The sequence below is a fragment of the Catharus ustulatus genome, chromosome 6 (genome assembly GCF_009819885.2).
Source record: "Catharus ustulatus isolate bCatUst1 chromosome 6, bCatUst1.pri.v2, whole genome shotgun sequence".
NCBI lineage: Eukaryota > Metazoa > Chordata > Aves > Passeriformes > Turdidae > Catharus > Catharus ustulatus.
The window spans coordinates 53,373,764-53,391,166 of NC_046226.1; the positions used below are offsets into that span (position 1 = coordinate 53,373,764).

At 58.1% G+C, this 17,403-nt stretch overlaps 2 protein-coding genes across 2 annotated transcripts in view; both read right to left on the minus strand.

Annotated features, from left to right (window-relative positions):
• LOC116997994 (antigen WC1.1-like) overlaps positions 1 to 17,403 on the minus strand; it is a 73,908-nt gene that overhangs the window by 22,228 nt on the left and 34,277 nt on the right. The gene's annotated exons all lie outside the window — the stretch shown is intronic.
• On the minus strand, positions 14,136 to 17,402 carry LOC116998001 (deleted in malignant brain tumors 1 protein-like). The gene is made up of 9 exons (XM_033063281.1): positions 17,224 to 17,402; positions 16,833 to 17,153; positions 16,424 to 16,744; positions 16,044 to 16,346; positions 15,656 to 15,970; positions 15,152 to 15,541; positions 14,768 to 15,076; positions 14,309 to 14,411; positions 14,136 to 14,227 (listed from the first exon to the last, which is right to left on the minus strand). Exons 1-8 carry the CDS (start codon positions 17,273 to 17,275, stop codon positions 14,374 to 14,376), a joined length of 2,049 nt encoding a protein of 682 aa, XP_032919172.1. The 5' UTR covers positions 17,276 to 17,402; the 3' UTR covers positions 14,136 to 14,227; positions 14,309 to 14,373.

Below are 17,403 nucleotides of genomic sequence, written 5' to 3' on the forward strand. Positions count from 1 at the left end.
CACAAGGGCTGCACCCACCTGGGCGACTGGGCACCTCCTGGTACTCCGGCATGGTCGTGTAGTCCAGCTCCTCGTAGACACCATTGGAGATGGCATCTGCAGCTCTGCCACGGCCTGGAACCACAGGCAGCATTTACCTGGGGCCCTGGGCACTGTGGGTGGCACCAAGATCATCCCTGCCCAACTTCTGAGCTGTCCCACAGGGCAGGAGCCCATGGACCCCCAAACCGGCTCTGTCCTGTTCCCCCACCCAGCAGGACCCACCTCTGCGCCAGGCACGGGCACGGCACAGCAGCACGGCCAGGGCACCCAGGGCCAGGCACAGCAGCGTCCCCAGCACCACGCACAGCACAGTTGACACAGGCACCGTCCCCACGGCCGGTACTCGAGTGCTTCTCCTGGGAACACCTTTGGGACACAGGCAGGCAGTGAGGGGAGTGGGATCCCAGCCAGCCCCATGTGGGGGATGCAGGCACGGGCAGAGCTACCTGTGCTGGTGGCACCCTCCGGATGTGGGGTAGTGTCTGTCCCAGTGCTGCCATCGCTGTCCTCCTCACATTCCACGTGCACGTGCCCGCCAATGCCGCAGCTCTGCAGGTGCCAGGGAGCCGAGGGGCACTCCCAGAGTGAGTGGGCCCCGTCCTCGCAGCCCACCCAGGCCAGCCAGGCGTGGGACGGCTGTTGGGCAGTGTCGGCCGACAGCCAGCCCCGCTCCCCACAGCCCAGCTGGCGGCACACGGTGCCGGCGGTGCCGGTGCTGGTGCCGTGGGAGCACACGCGGCCCCAGGTGCCGTTATAGGACACCTCCAGGGAGCCACGGCAGCGCCCACGGCCGCCTGCCAGCCGCACGGAGATCTGCTCTGCAAGGGGGGCAGCGGGGTCACGGCACGGCCACCAACCCCCCGCGGCCTCTGCCGGACCCTGCTCTGGGGCTGCCCGCCACTGACCTGAGCACACGGCCCCTGCCCCGACGCCGCGCCCGCACTCGCGCTCTTCCGAGCGCCCGCATTCCCAGAGAGACTCCTCGCTCCCGGAGCACTCGGCCATGTACGGCCACAGCGGCCCCGTGCCGCCACCGAAGCGCGCCGAGCTCGGGGCCTCCAGGGCCCTGCCACAGCCCAGCTCCCGGCACACAACGGCAGCGTCCTGCAGGTCCCAGCCTTCCTGGCACACGCTGCTCCAGCTGCCACCGGAATAGACCTCCACGCGCCCGGCACAGTGCCCTGAGCTCCACACCAGCCTCACCCGCCGGCTGCCTGCGGGCACGAAAGGACCGGGTCGGGGTGGGTTCTTGGGGCACGGGAACCTCCAGGCCTCCGTGACACACCAACCTGAGCAGACAAGAGCCGCTCCATGAGGGATATCAGCTGGTCCAGTGGTTATCCTCAAGAATGAAGAAGTTGATGAGTCGTACATATATAAGTTCTGTCGCAACTCTTTGGAAATCCCATTCAGTGCAGGTGTCATTTCCGTGATCTTAATGATCACACGTTTCATGATGGCCTTCTCTGCCTCGTTGCTGTCCCACACGGCAACCGGACCAGCAACGACATCACCTTTGTCCAGTTCTCCACAGCTCAACTCCCTGCACACCTTGCTGAAACTCCGTACGAGCAAAAGCTCGCCTGGCACACGGCGCCACTCCCCGGGCCTTATGGCCAAATCCAGCCACCCATCACACCGGGTCTCACCCTCCACCAGCCGCAGGGACTCGACAATGCCTGTAAAATACCCAGAATCAGCTCTTCACCTAAAAAGAACCCTGTAATATCTCATCCCAGCTTCTGGACAGTCTCAACATCCCTTACTGCTCCTCCCGCAGGTGCCATACACACCTGAGCATTTGACAGCAGCGGCGTTCCCGGGGACACACGGAGCCTTCCCCAGCACGGTCACGGGGCACTGGCCCAGGTGCCGCTCGCTCCCGCTGCAGCCGAAGGTGTCCGGCCGCAGCGGCCCCTCCCCGCTGCCGAAGGAGCCTCCCGGGGGCACCGAGAGGGCGCGGCCGCAGCCCAGGTGGCGGCACAGGACGTGCGCGTCGGGCAGCTCCCACTCGCTGGCGCACACGGACCCCCACGTCCCCCTCACGGCCACCTCCACTCGGCCGGAGCATCCCGAGCTGCCGTTCCCCAGCCGGAAGCCCGTGTAGGCTGTGGCAGGAAGGGCGGTCAGGGCGGAGATTCTGCACGGAGCCCAAGAGCCCCCGGTGTTCCCGGCACGGGAGCAGATGATGCTGGCACGGCCGCTGCAGCCCTGGCTCGGGGCCGGACGCCGGGCACAGGCACTGAGGAGGGGCTCGGTGCCATTGCACTGGAAGCCGCCGTCCCAGAGCGATGCCGATGCCGCCCCAAACCGGCCACTGCCGGCCAAGGCGAGCGGCTCCCCGCAGCCCAGCTCCCTGCACACCACCTGGGCCGCCTTCATGTCCACCTGATCCTCACACACACCAACCCACGCCTGTCCCTGCCGCACCTCCAGCTGCCCGGCACAGGCTCCGGCCCCTCCGACCAGCCGGGAAAATCCTGCAGGAGCAGTGCAGGCTCAGAGTCAAGGCATGAAGTGCATAAAGTGTCGCATTCCCCCCAAGCCCAACTCCTACCTTGGCAGACAACGGCAGCGTCCCAGTCATGGAAATCGTCTTTATAGGGTCCCCAACCTCCGATCCAGCAGTCCCAGAGATCTGCATCGTCCCTATCGCAGTTCACCTCGGCCAGACTGACGAGGCCGTCCCCTTCGCCGAAGCTCTCGTGGGCGGAGTAGGCAGCGGCAGCCGAGCCACAGCCCAGCTGCTGGCAAACCACCTCGGCATCCTCCATGTCCCAGTAGGGTTCGATCACCGAGCCCCATTGTCCCTGCAGCTTCACCTCCACTCTCCCGGCACACGGACTGCCGCCGCCCGCCAGCCTCAGCTCCACGGCATCTGCACCAGGCCAGGGGCACGGCTCAGCCCTGCCCGGGATGCTCCTGCACAAGGCGGCTGTCCCAGCATGGCCAGTGTGTCCCCTTACCTGTGCACGTCACCCCCGCATGCCAGCCCGGGTCGCAGAAGTGCTGTCCCCATCCGAAATGCTCACAGTCCTCCAGTGCATTCTCGGTACCGAGGCATGTGTAGAGATGCAGCCAGATCTGCCCCGTGCCCTTCCCGAACGGGGCATGCGAGGATGCCCTGGCCACCTTGCCACAGCCCAGCTGCCGGCACACCACGCTGGCCCAGTGAGCTTTCTGGTTGGAGTCCAAGGCGCACACGGAGCCCCACTCACCGTCGTGCTTCACCTCCACTCTCCCGGCACAGCGCCCGCCGCCGCCCACCAGACGCAGCTCCCCGGAGCCTGCGGCACGGAGGCTGCTGAGCCGGGCCCGGCACCGCCGCGGGCCCCGCTCCCAGCGCCCGCCACTCACCCGCACTCAGCTGCACGCACACCAGCAGCCCCAGCGCCAGCAGCGGCCCCATGGCAGCGGCCCCGAGCCAGCGCAGCCAGGCCACCTCTCGCCAGCGCCCGAGCCAATGCACGCAGCAGCAGCAGCAGCCGGGCAGCCTTTATCAGGAGCCTCCTCTGCCGCCTCTGGGGCCGCAGCCTCCAATAACCTGCTCCGTGCCCAAATATGAGCCTCGGCTCCGCTTCTGGCGTCACACACCTCCCCACAGTGGGCTGCCACCCGGATGTCTCTGGGGGGAGGCAGCTCCCCCACGACACCTGCGCTGGGGGGGCCCTTCCTGTATCCCCCGAGCCTCCTGCTCTGCTGCTGCAGCCTGGCAAGAGCTTTGCTGATAGGGACAGCCCTCACCCCACATCCTAGCAAGAGCTGCTCTCACTCATGCACCTGCAAAGCCCCAAGCCCTTATCTCTGGGGCGATCCCCTGCCGGGGTGCTCACAGCCCCCGCGGGGGGTGGCAGCAGCCCCCGGCTCCGCTCGGAGCTGGACCAGCTCCCCGGTCCCTCGCGGCGGCGCTGGCACATGGCGCTGCTGCCGCAGCTCTGGCCCCGCGCTCGCCTCGCCGCCAGGGCAGGAAGGAGGCGGTCACCCCCCGGCGGCTCCCGGCCTCGCCATCGACCGCACGCAGCTCCCGACACCTGCGCTGCCGCCGATAACGCCGCGGCTCCGCGCTGCCCCTGCCCCGCCGCTCCGTGCCCCTGCGCCTCGGCAGCCGCGCTCGAAATGAAATTTCCCTTGGTCATCCGTCACCAGAATCTCTCTCTCTCTTTCCCAACGCAGGAATGCCTTTACACCCTAGCCAAGGAGCTTCCCCAAACACCCACTCCCACATTCAGATTTCACAATTCCTCAATGGTTTCACCCCAGGGATCCCATGCCAAAATTGCAGGTGTTGACCACCGTAAATCCATTTTCTGCTCCCGCTGCAACACACAATGCAGCCGCAACGTTTCTGTACATGGAGTGTCCCGGGCAAAGGAGCCGGGCTTTGACTCGCTCACATTCCAAGCATAAGAATTGCGGGCTACAAGTCTCCCTTCCTCCCGATCCCTGTCTCCTGCTGTCTCTCTCACTGTCCCTCACCTGGCAGGGACCACTGTGTTCCCCGGCCCTTTGTTATGCAAAGGATCGGCACTTCCCGGCTGAAGTAGAAGAGGTTGTAGGTGTAGGAGAATAATTTGCAAGGTTAGCACAGAAGGCAATCGTACCCATGAGTTTGGGTGTTATAAAAGAGAGGGTTGGTTAGCTGGCCACGAGTTACAGCTGCAGATGGAGTTGGAGATTGAAACCCAGAGTGTGCTGACTGTTCTGGGACGAGGGAAGGGACAGACAAGGAAAGAAGTTGTGTAAGGGACACTCCGGGTTAGGCAGCCGGCTGAGGGACTGCTTGGGGTTTAGCCAGTCTTGTCGAAAGAAGAAGGAAACCGGCAGAGAGGAAAGAAGGCGCCGGTGCTGTGTGTGTGGAGCTGCCTGTCAGAAAAGCAGGAAGTTCTGCGTGAAGCTGCATAAGAGGAGAGCAGTCAGAGGTCTGAGCAAAGAAGGCCATTGAAAATAGACGTGTACAATTTTTTTAAAAAAACTAGAGTTGATGTGAGTCCTGACTGTCTCGACATAATTACTATACCCGGCCTCGTTTCCCGGGATCCCAACCACAGCAAACGCAGCAGCCGGAACTGCAGCTGCTCCCCATCCACCTGCACCGCAGCAATTCCTCACGGCCACATCGTGCCGCTCCCTCGCTGGGCGCCGGCGGGAGGAGCTGCCCTGCCCCATCTCCCCGCTCTGCCGGGCACTGCGGCACCGGGCACTGTCCCGGAGCTGTCCCTGTCACACACGCACGCACGGCACCGAGCCCAAAGCGGGACAGCTGGGGACATCCGAACGGGAGCGGCCTTGGTGCCTGGGTGGCTGCTGCCCCGGCCCCAGGGGACAGGAGCTCTCCGAGCGCACCGAGACCTCCGGGGCCCCTCGCTCGGCTCCGAGCCTCTTTCCTGCCGCTTCTCATCGGGCTGCGCTATCGCCGCCTCAGCAGCCCCTGCTGCTGCCACGAGCTCAGGCGCTGCTCCGCCCTTCCCACCTGGAGCAGCTCCCGAGCAGAGCCCGAAGCGCTCCTGCCCTGTTTGCCTCGCTCCCACAGGCTGGGCAGCTGCCGGCTCTCGGGCGCCTGCTGCAGGGGCCCCGTCTCACCTGCCTGCACCTCAGGGACAACGAGCTGGGAGCCCAGGGCGTCCTGCAGCTCTGCCGGCAGCTCCGCCATCCCGCCTGCCCGCAGCGGAGCCTGGGCTCAGGGCCCTGCCACGGCCCCTTCCACGCCCGCCACTGCCGAGCCGGGGAGAGGATGCTGCGGGACAGGCAGGGCAGCACCGGCATCCCGCCTGCTTCAGCACCTCCCTCCCCACACAATCCAACACCTTCTCCTATTCTCCTGCCTCCTCCGTGCCCAGGCTGAGCAAGGACGGCTTCAGCCAGGCCCTGCTGCAGGAACTGGACGCCCTGCGGGCACTGCAGCCCGCCCTGAAGATCGGGAACCTCCTGGAGCATGAGGTGCCGCAGGCAGGGGCCATGGCCCGGCTGCCCTGCCACCGCGGGCTCCTGCCGTGGGACAGGAAGGCACTGCCCTCCTTCAGAACTTCTCTCGTATCGGTATAGTCCTTGCAATAACCGGATCCATTCCCAGCCCAGCTCTCAGTGCTACCAGTGGCTCTGAGCCTGCCTCACCCGTGGGGCACCGGGATGAGATCCTCCTGTAATGTGGGGTGGATCCGAGTCCTGCCCTGTCCCTTTTCCCCTCGGTGTTGCTGGGAACAGTTGTGAGCATTTGGGACTGCCAAATCTGGAGCCATGGATCTGCTGCTTGGTCCCTGCCCACCCCCACAGCCAAAGCCTGCCATGGAATGGCTCTGCAGAGGGGAGGACACAGATCCATCTCTGCTGTGACACATCCAGGACATCGTCGTAGCCATCTGGGATTCCTTGCTCATGGCAGGATAGGGGTCTGGGAAAAGGAAAGGGGTCCATGGCAGTGAGCAGCAGCCCTGGCAGGGCTCTGGCTGGGCCATCCCCTCTGGCCTTTCCAACAGAGATGTGCTGGTGACCCTTGGCTCCAGCAGGGAAAGGCAATGCTGTGCTGCACACTAACAAGGGAAACACTTCTCCCCTCAGCTCCCCAGCCCAGCTGTGTCCCCTCTCCCCTGCTCTCCCTGCTGCCTTCCTGCCCTGTGACCCCACCTCGGGATAGCTCATTGTCACTCCTCTACAAGCTGTCCTTGCTGGAATACGGCAGCTTCTTGTCCCATCCCTCTGACAGGGAACCTGCAGGGGATAAACAGGGACATGGGGCTCTTGGAGTCAGGTCCCTTATAAGTGCAGATGACCATGACTACAGGCCTTGGGAAAACCCTTGCAATAGTGCTGAGAAAAAACCACCCCAGAATCCTCCAGTTCTAGTATGTTCATCATTGCTAGAATGTTCTTGCCTTCCCTTGTTAGCATTGGTGTCTTTATGCTAAAATAAATTTTAAAATCCCAATTGCTCTTCTGTATTAGACATCCTCCCTAAACTCTGCTGTAATTCCTTCCCTCATCCAAGTTTATAACTATGCCTGACATGCCCTAACACGACTTTTGTACATTTTTCGTCATGGATGGAATTTGCGTCCATGTTCCATCATTCCCGGTTCATTAAGAACAAACTGTTCGACGCGCTGTTTTTATTTTCTAGTCTTAAATTTCTTTAGTTTCCAAACAATCAGGTCAGATTGTCTTTCTGCATTAAATCACCAAGTTCAGTTCAGTCTCCAAACAAAATAATTGTTCCTTTTTTTCTTCTGCCTTAGTTAATTTTCAATATGAATTAAAACAACAGTTGCAAACAATACAAACACCTGAAGTCATAATTAATACATTCCCAGCGTGTTGTTTGCTTCTTAACCCTCTCAATAACAGGTGTTACCTGTCCCTTTTTTCTGGAGTTGCAGCTCCATCAATAAATCACTTAATGCTGAATGCTGGAGGTTCTTGAGGAACTTTTCAATCCACCTGAGCCGTTTCCATTGATCAAGGAGGCGTCTGATTCTTTCCCATCGGAGCTGTTCTTTCTCCAGGCTCATCTCCAGGTTCCAGTTGGTAGCTGGTCCAGGATGTCTAAATTCTAATTATACACGTCTCAAAACAATTTTGCATTGGTATCTCAAACAGTAATATTATAAAAGAGCATTTATTTCCCTCTACATATAAAAACTACATCCCCCTTTGGTGTGAAGACACAGTGGTTTCCTGTTGAATTTACATACCTTCTTTTTTCTTGAGGGATCCATCTTGGAGGCCGGTTTTTAATTTTACTTTTAAGTCTCCAGGTGTTTAAATAATTTCTTAATCTTTATTTTGTATCAGAACTTTTACTGGTGAAGCATCAGTTCAGTTTTTTCCACTGTTCAAACTGCTGCTTCTGTGGTTAAAAGAACCAGAAATGTTCCCTCCCCACCCCCCACCGGGGTTCTAAACTTTCTCCTCTTCAGCATTTTATCCACACATACTGTCCTGGTCACATAGAATGTATTGGAAAAATCAAGAGGAGTTATTGGAGCCAAAATACCTTTCTCCCTAAATTCCCCCAATTTGTTTGTGATGGTTGTAACACACCCCTGAATGGTTTTGTCCCTGACCAGTGAGGGATTGTCACTGGTTATGCTTTCAGGGTAAGGCAGTCCATGTAATATTTCACAGGGCTAAGGGAAGGCATCTGGTCCATGGGAATTTGGTTTTTATCATTAATTTAGGTAGTTGTTGTTTTAACTCACCCCGAGCTTTCAGGATGCTACGGGGTCTGATATTGCCAGGTAATTATTGTCCAGGTAAAATGAGTGCTCTGATCCAAATCAAGAACCTGTATTCATCTAAATCTATAGCCCAAGCTAGAGGAAATGCTTTTGCCCACTGAGTCAACTGATCTACTAAAACTAGCAGTTATTTCCAGCTGCCCCAGAAGCTGTTTGACTGCCTCCAGAGGGAGGACTCCTCAGCACTATTTTTGTTCACTTTCTCACATGTCAGACATCCTTGAGTCATTTGTCTCCCAATTTCAAATATTCCTGTACACCCATAAAATTTCAAAAAGTGCTCCCAAAGTACCCTTGTTCCCCAGTGAGTCTTTCTATGGATGTTGTTTAGGATCAGTGGGGAAAAAGTTTTGGTGCTACTTTTCTACCTTTGGGCAGAATCCATTCTCCTTCTGTCAGGGTTGCTCCAAACTTCTTTATGGTTTCCACTTCCGCTAAGGAAAAGTGTGGTGATTTATTTTGTGTTTCTGCCTCCTGAAAAGTCATCATTACACTGCTGCTCTCCCTCAGGGCAGCCCCCCCTGCCTCATCACCAGCTAAACTGTTTCCTCCTCTTCTAACATCTCTGTGGTTGTGGTTGCTTGTGTTTCCTGCACTGCTGCCATTAGAATCCTGGATTTTACTTTTGTGTTTTCTCTTATCTCTATGAACATATACTTTTAGCACTTCCCTTAACAGCTCCTGAAGTCCCCTGTCCTACCAATCTTCCCATTTTTCCAGATTCTTCCTAATCTTTGCAAGACATAGTTACAAATTGTGTTTTTAAAAGGACCTGCCCTGCTGCTGAATCAGGGTCTATGAATAGAATATAATTGAAAATGCTTTTTTAGTCTTTTTAGCCATTTTACTGGGGACTCATCCTTCCCTTGCTGTTCACTCAAAGCTTTCCTTATATTTGGTCTCCTGGGCACTGCTCCCCGAATTACTTGGACAATTAATCACCCAAAATCTCTACCGTTTTTCCTCTGATTTGGTCTCTGATGATCTTTATTTCGAGCTTGTTTTCCTGACTGTCTAATCATTTCTCCCTCTCCCTTAATAAATTAGATTCCTAAAATAGCCTGTAATTTTTCCTTCTGGTTAGAGGTTCCTTTAAATTCAGCTATAGATTTAAAACCTAACAAATCCAATTTTCAAATAATTCAAATTCTGGCCAGTAGAAATATTCCCCACAATTTTTTTTTCCTTTGTCCATTCAATCATACAATATTAGATCAGTTTCTGGTTGCCTTTTCCTCTTTGTGATTTCCTTGTACCCCAATATCCTATCATGATGGCCACTGGACTGTCCTGAGGAATCCTGCTCCCCTTCTGGGACCCTCCCTCCTGGTTCCCCAACACATTGGGTTCTCGAGAATTTTTCCATCATTCACAAACCCTGGGTCAGAGCTCCTACTCTTCCTCTGACCCATCTCTGGCAGCAACAGACTAAGAAATCCCCGATATCCCAGTCTCCTGCACTCTCTCTCTCACTCATTCAATGCTCCAACTTTCTCTCGCTCAATATTTGCACTCTCTCATCTTTTGCCAACTACTTGCCTCCTGCCTAAGTCCATATTTCCCTTTTTAATCGATTCTCCCCAACTTCTCTTTCTGGCTACTTTCTGCGACCCTCTGATCACTTACAATTTCCCATCTGTTTGTCCTTCCAAAGAAAAGTTAAACCTCTGCCTTCTTAATTAACTCCTTTGAGCGTCAGCTCCCTTCTCCTCAAAGACTTTTCTCGAGAGATTTTCAGGCTGGGACTTTTCCCTCCCGCTCCCTCCTGGGGTCTTCACTCACTCTCCCCTTTGGCTTCCCTCCTTTCCCGGCCGGTCTCCTCGCGGAGATACAGCGCCTCGGTACCGGGAGGCCCCACTGGTTCCGGCTATCCAGCCATCCCAAACATTCATCCATCACACATCCATCCTGCCCAACCTGTGCTTCTCACAGCCCATCTTCCCACGAGCTTCCTGGGCACAAGACTTTTTACGGGTACTTCACCTCTGCCGGCACTGCCCTGGCAGCCTTCATTTCTGCACACTTCTCATTGCTGGGTTCTTTTGCTTGTGCTTCATTTTAATTTGGAGCTCCTTCTCCCAGAGGGCCTGGTCTTGTCAGGAGACCACCTTAACAACTGGTGGGGAGCTCCTTCCCAAAACCAGCCACTCTTCCCTTGGACTGGAGTCCCGGGTATCGGCACCAATTGTTATAAATGGATTCTTCCATTTGTATAATTTATGAAACAAAATTAAATTCGGCACCACTGTTAAATTTAGCAGCAATATTCAGTAGCAGCAATTGTATGTAAATGAATACAATCAAAGTATATTTAATACATATATTTGAGTACATCCAAAATGTGGCAGTGAGTAATTTAGTATAATTGAGGTTTGGGTCGAATCCAGCACAAGCAAAACTGACCGGCTTACACCGACCGGGGTACGGAGAGAGCCCTTCCCTCCCACCGACTCACTCTAGGTAAAAATCTCTGTTATGTACTATATGCTAATGCATATTCATATAGAATCTTCTAGAAAGCTCCTCCCAGGTTCTGTTCCTAAAATCTACGTCACTCTGTGGTGTTGCACAGGCTTCACCAGGAGCTGGGGGTCTCTCATCCCCTCGGGGGCCTCATTTCCGATGAAGGCTCTGGGTCTTCCTCAGTGCCTGCTGAGTAACCTTGCAGGTGGTGCAAGCACTGAGCTTTGGGTTATGTCATTGAGTCTGTGTTCCCACATCAGGCCTTATTCCAGTGTCCAATGCCTGGAATCATCCAGATGTGGCGCAGTTCGAGGCAAAAATTTTATTTCTAACTGCTGATATCAGACCTACATCCTCACTATCCCTACTCCAAACAAACATCTGGAGGATTCTCCTTTGTCCCTTTCTTTTTCCTTTTTGCTTTGTAACTATTGAGTACAATTTTTCTATGGATTCGAAGCCACAATTTTGCAAATGTAATTACAAATTTATTTAGCACAAATCACATTTATAACATAAAGGAGGGAGTTGGAAAGTTGCAGATTGAGCAAACAAGTGACTGCCTCACCTGTCACTTCAAAGGCTGGGATCTATCTACTGATGCCTTATCTGTCACCAAAACTGCACTGCTAATGTTTTCATCGTAATAACTGTTATTTCTTCCTGTGTGTTAAAATTATGATGAAAGGTTTTGAGAAAAAAATTCATACTTCCTTGTTAGGAAAATAAAAAGGGGGAGATATTGGGGTTAGCTCCAATGATAGGGCAGATGACCGTGGCTTGAGGTCATGGGAAAACTCTTGCAGTATTGCAGAGAAAAAACCACCCCCAGAATCCTGCAGTTTGAGTATGTTCATCATTACCAGAGAGTTCTCTGCTTTCCTTGTTAGCATTGGTTCCTCCTTGCTGTAATTATTTCAATATTCCTAATGTCCTTTCTTTATTGGGCCTCCTCCCTAAACTCCACCCTAATTCCTCCTCTCCTCCAAGTTTATAAATACCCCTGACATTCCCTAACACCTGCTTTTGTCCATTTGCCCTCATGGATGTTATTTGCCTTCCTGTTCCATCTTTCCCGGTGCATTCAGTACAAACTCTTTGGCTTGCTCTTTGTTGTTCTCTAGTATTAAAGTTTTTTAGTTCCCAAATGTCCTGGTTTGGAGGGCAGGTGCTGCCAAGAGAAGGAAGGAGCTCTTCCCGAAATGTAGAATGCATAGCTCCTCCCTCCCATTTATTATTATTTGGAAATATTGGGGGCTCTCAGGCAAAGATATGGGTTTAGGAATAACATTTCTTTACTAGTATATCTACAAGACAAACAAAACCAACATCAGCTATGAAAATTAGCAACCAAACAAAACATTATAACTGAGTTCCAGTCCTGCTCTTTTCCTGCCCCCTCCACGGACGGCTTCAGCCCGGCCCTGCTGCAGGAACTGCACGCCCTGCGGGCACTGCAGCCCGCCCTGAAGATCGGGAACATCCTGGAGCATGACGTGCCGCAGGCAGGGGCCATGGCCCGGCTGCCCTGCCACCGCGGGCTCCTGCCGGGGGGCAGGAAGGCGCTGCCCTCCTTCAGAAATTCTCTCCTATAGGAAAAGCCCTTGCAATAACCGGAGCCATTCCCAGCCCAGCTCTCAGTACTGCCCGTGGGCCTGAGCCTGCCCCTCCCGTGGAGCACAAGGAGGAGATCCTGCTGCATCTCCAGAGAGAGAGGTCCAGGTCCTTTTCCCCTCGCTGCTCCCGGGAACAGTTGTGTGCATTTGGCACTGACAAATAAAATCCCCATAGATAATCCCAGCCATCTCCCAGTGTTCTTCCTCCTGATCCCACCAATCCCAAGGATATCTAGGTGCATCCACTTCCTGCCCCGCGTCCCCGAGGAATGGCCTCCGTAATCGTTATGTGGACGGTTGCAACAAAGTGAGTCTCTGACGAGTTTGGGTTTTAATAGCCAAGAAAATTGAAATTTATATTAAAATCAAGGAAAATCCCTACAGAGGAGCTGTTTCCCTGCAGCACTGGACATAGAGGAATCACATTCGTGGGCAGGAGCACCCCTCCTTAGGGACAGGGTCCGGCGTCACTGCCACACTCATGTCCCCAGTTATGGGCATTGGCTGGAAATCCTCATGGCTCCGTCTCCAGGGCACTGCTGCCAACATCACCATAGTCTGTGTGCCCCGGGGACTCTTCCAAGGGGTCCGTGTTCGCTCCTGGGGCATTTGGAGAAGAGGAGATTCCACCTTGGGAACAGCACAGAAAGGTGCCTGAGGGGAAAGGCAGCTCCGTGTCCCCCCTGACAGACCCCACCTGGGCTCTGACCACAGCACCCATGGATCTGCTGCTGGGTCCCTGCCCGCCCCCACAGCCATACCCTGCCATGGAGTGGCTCTGCAGAGGGCACAGGGCAGCTGTGAGGACTCTGACCTGTTGGGAGGATGCAGATCCACCTCTGCTGTGCCACTCCCTTGCACATATCCACAGTGCTGGGAGCAGGGGTCTCCTGTGGTACATCCAGGACATCGTCGTAACCATCTGGGATTCCTTGCTCGGGCCAGGCAGGAGGGTCTGGGAAATGCAGAGGGGTCCATGGCAGTGAGCAGCAGCCCTGGCAGGGCTCTGGCTGGGCCATCCCCACTGGCCTTCCCACCAGGGATGTGCTGGTGACCCTTGGCTCCAGCAGGGAAAGGCAATGCTGTGCTGCACACTAACAAGGGGAGCACTTGTCCCCTCAGCTCCCCATCCCTGCTGTGTCCCCTCTCCCCTGCTCTCCCTGCTGCCTTCCTGCCCTGTGACCCCACCTGGGGCTGCCTCGGTGTCACTGCTCTCCAGGATGTCCCTGCTGGAATACAGCAGTTTCTTGACTGATCCCTCTGACAGGGAACCTGCAGGGGATAAACAGGGACATGGGGGTGGACTCAAGTGGCACTGGAGGTGACAGAACCTCACAGTACACAGCGTGGCTCATCTGGGACCGAGGGGCCACCTGAGCCCATGGCCAGGAGCCACTGCTGGGACAGCAGGACCCAAAGCTGCCCTGGGGCTGTCAGGCAGAGCCTTCACTCCACACAGAGCTGGGACACAAGGGCTGCACCCACCTGGGCGACTGGGCACCTCCTGGTACTCCGGCATGGCCGCGTACTCAAGCTCCTCGTAGATATCATTGGAGATGGCATCTGCAGCTCTGCCATGGCCTGGAACCACAGGCAGCATTTACCTGGGGCCCTGGGCACTGTGGGTGGCACCAAGATCACCCCTGCCCAACTTCTGAGCTGTTCCATAGGGCAGGAGCCCGTGGACCCCCAAACCGGCTCTGTCCTGTTCCCCCACCCAGCGGGACCCACCTCTGCGCCAGGCACGGGCACGGCACAGCAGCACGGTCAGGGCACCCAGGGCCAGGCACAGCAGCGTCCCCAGCACCACGCACAGCACAGTTGACACAGGCACCGTCCCCACGGCCGGTACTCGAGTGCTTCTCCTGGGAACACCTTTGGGGACACAGGCAGGCAGTGAGGGGAGGGGGATCCCAGCCAGCCCCATGTGGGGGATGCAGGCACGGGCAGAGCTACCTGTGCTGGTGGCACCCACGGGACGTGGGGTAGTGTCTGTCCCAGTGCTGCCATCCCTGTCCTCCTCACATTCCACGTGCACGTGCCCGCCAATGCCGCAGCTCTGCAGGTGCCAGGGAGCCGAGGGGCACTCCCAGAGTGAGCGGGCCCCGTCCTCGCAGCCCACCCAGGCCAGCCAGGCACGGGACGGCTGCTGGGCAGTGTCGGCCGACAGCCAGCCCCGCTCCCCACAGCCCAGCTGGCGGCACACGGTGCCGGCGGTGCCGGTGCTGGTGCCGTTGGAGCACACGCGGCCCCAGGTGCCGTTATAGGACACCTCCAGGGAGCCACGGCAGCGCCCACGGCCACCTGCCAGCCGCACGGAGATCTGCTCTGCAAGGGGGGTAGCGGGGTCACGGCACGGCCACCAACCCCCCGCGGCCTCTGCCGGACCCTGCTCTGGGGCTGCCCGCCACTGACCTGAGCACACGGCCCCTGCCCCGACGCCGCGCCCGCACTCGCGCTCTTCCGAGCGCCCGCATTCCCAGAGAGACTCCTCGCTCCCGGAGCACTCGGCCATGTACGGCCACAGCGGACCCGTGCCGCCACCGAAGCGCGCCGAGCTCGGGGCCTCCAGGGCCCTGCCACAGCCCAGCTCCCGGCACACAACGGCAGCGTCCTGCAGGTCCCAGCCTTCCTGGCACACGCTGCTCCAGCTGCCACCGGAATAGACCTCCACGCGCCCGGCACAGCGCCCTGAGCGCCCCACCAGCCTCACCCGCCGGCTGCCTGCGGGCACGGAAGGACCGGGCTGGGGGAGCTGCTTAGGGCACGGGAACCTCTGCCCCTTCTCTGGACACCCACCTGAGCAGACGATGGACACCCCGTGAGGGATGTTGGCTGGTGCAGTGGTTGAACTCTGTAAGGATGAAATTGTTCTGTCGTAGTCAAATGAATTGTTGGACAGATCTTCGGACATCTTGGTCAGCACAGGTGTCATCGCCGTGACAGTTCTGAGCCCAGTTTCCGTGCTGGCTCTCTCTGTCTCGTTCCGGTCCCATATGGTGACCGGGCCAGGGACTCCTTCACTCCTCTCCAGTTCTCCACAGCCAAGCTCCCTGCACACCTTACTGAAATTCCCTATGAGCAAAAGCTCCTCCGGCGCACGACGCCACGCCCCAGAGCTTATGGCCACCTCCAGCCACCCATCGCACTGGGTCTCACCCTCCACAAGCCGCAGGGACTCGACAATGCCTGTAAAATACCCAGAATGAGCTCTTCATCCAAAAATAACACCGTACAGACTGATTGCAGTTCTCGGGGAGTCTCAAAACCCAGAGAGGCTCCTCCCGCAGATGCCGTACACACCTGAGCAGTTGACAGCAGCGGCGTTCCCGGGGGCACACGGAGCCTTCCCCAGCACGGTCACGGGGCACTGGCCCGGGTGCCGCTCGCTCCCGCTGCAGCCGAAGGTGTCCGGCCGCAGCGGCCCCTCCCCGCCGCCGAAGGAGCCTCCCGGGGGCACCGAGAGGGCGCGGCCGCAGCCCAGGTGGCGGCACAGGACGTGCGCGTCGGGCAGGTCCCACTCGCTGGCGCACACGGACCCCCACGTCCCCCTCACGGCCACCTCCACGCGGCCGGAGCATCCCGAGCTGCCGTTCCCCAGGCGGAAGCCCGTGTAGGCTGCGGCAGGAAGGGCGGTCAGGGCGGGGATGCTGCACGGAGCCCAAGAGCCCCCGGTGTTCCCGGCACTTACGGGAGCAGATGATGCTGGCACGGCCGCTGCAGCCCTGGCTCGGGGCCGGACGCCGGGCACAGGCACTGAGGAGGGGCTCGGTGCCATTGCACTGGAAGCCGCCGTCCCAGAGCGATGCCGATGCCGCCCCAAACCGGCCACTGCCGGCCATGGCGAGCGGCTCCCCGCAGCCCAGCTCCCTGCACACCACCTGGGCCGCCTTCATGTCCACCTGATCCTCACACACACCAACCCAGGCCCGGCCCTGCCGCACCTCCAGCTGCCCGGCACAGGCTCCGGCCCCTCCGACCAGCCGGGAAAATCCTGCAAGAGCAGCCCAGGCTCAGAGTCAAAGCTTGAAGTGCATGAAGTGTCACATTCCCCCCAAGACCAACTCCTACCTTGGCAGACAACGGCAGCGTCCCAGTCATGGAAATCGACTTTATAGGATCCCCAACCTCCAATCCAGCATTCCCAGAGAGCGGCCTCGGACCCATCGCAGTTCACCCTGGCAACACTGACAGGCCCATCCCCTTTGCCGAAGTGCTCGCGGGCAGAGTAGGCACCGGCAGCCGAGCCACAGCCCAGCTGCTGGCAAACCACCTCCGCATCCTCCATGTCCCATTCAGGGTCGGCCACCAAGCCCCATTGTCCCTGCAGCTTCACCTCCACTCTCCCGACACACGGACTGCCGCCGCCCGCCAGCCTCAGCTCCACGGCATCTGCACCAGGCCAGGGGCACGGCTCAGCCCTGCCCGGGATGCTCCTGCACAAGGCGGCTGTCCCAGCACGGGCAGTGTGTCCCCTCACCTGTGCACGTCACCCCCGCATGCCAGTGACGGTCACAGAAGTGCTGTCCCCATCCAAAGTGTGGACACTCCTCCAGCCCTTTCTCGGTACCGAGGCAATAGTAGGGGTGCAGCCAGATCCGCCCGGTGCCCTGCCCGAACGGGGCGTGCGGGGATGCCAAGGCCTTCTGGCCACAGCCCAGCTGCCGGCACACCACGCTGGCCCAAAGGGCTTTCCAGTCAAAGTCGAAGACGCACACGGAGCCCCACTCACCGTCGTGCTTCACCTCCACTCTCCCGGCACAGCGCCCGCCGCCGCCCACCAGACGCAGCTCCCCGGAGCCTGCGGCACGGAGGCTGCTGAGCCGGGCCCGGCACCGCCGCGGGCCCCGCTCCCAGCGCCCGCCACTCACCCGCACTCAGCTGCACGCACACCAGCAGCCCCAGCGCCAGCAGCGGCCCCATGGCAGCGGCCCCGAGCCAGCGCAGCCAGGCCACCTCTCGCCAGCGCCCGAGCCAATGCACGCAGCAGCAGCAGCAGCAGCAGCCGGGCAGCCTTTATCAGGTGCCTCCTCTGCCGCCTCTGGGGCCGC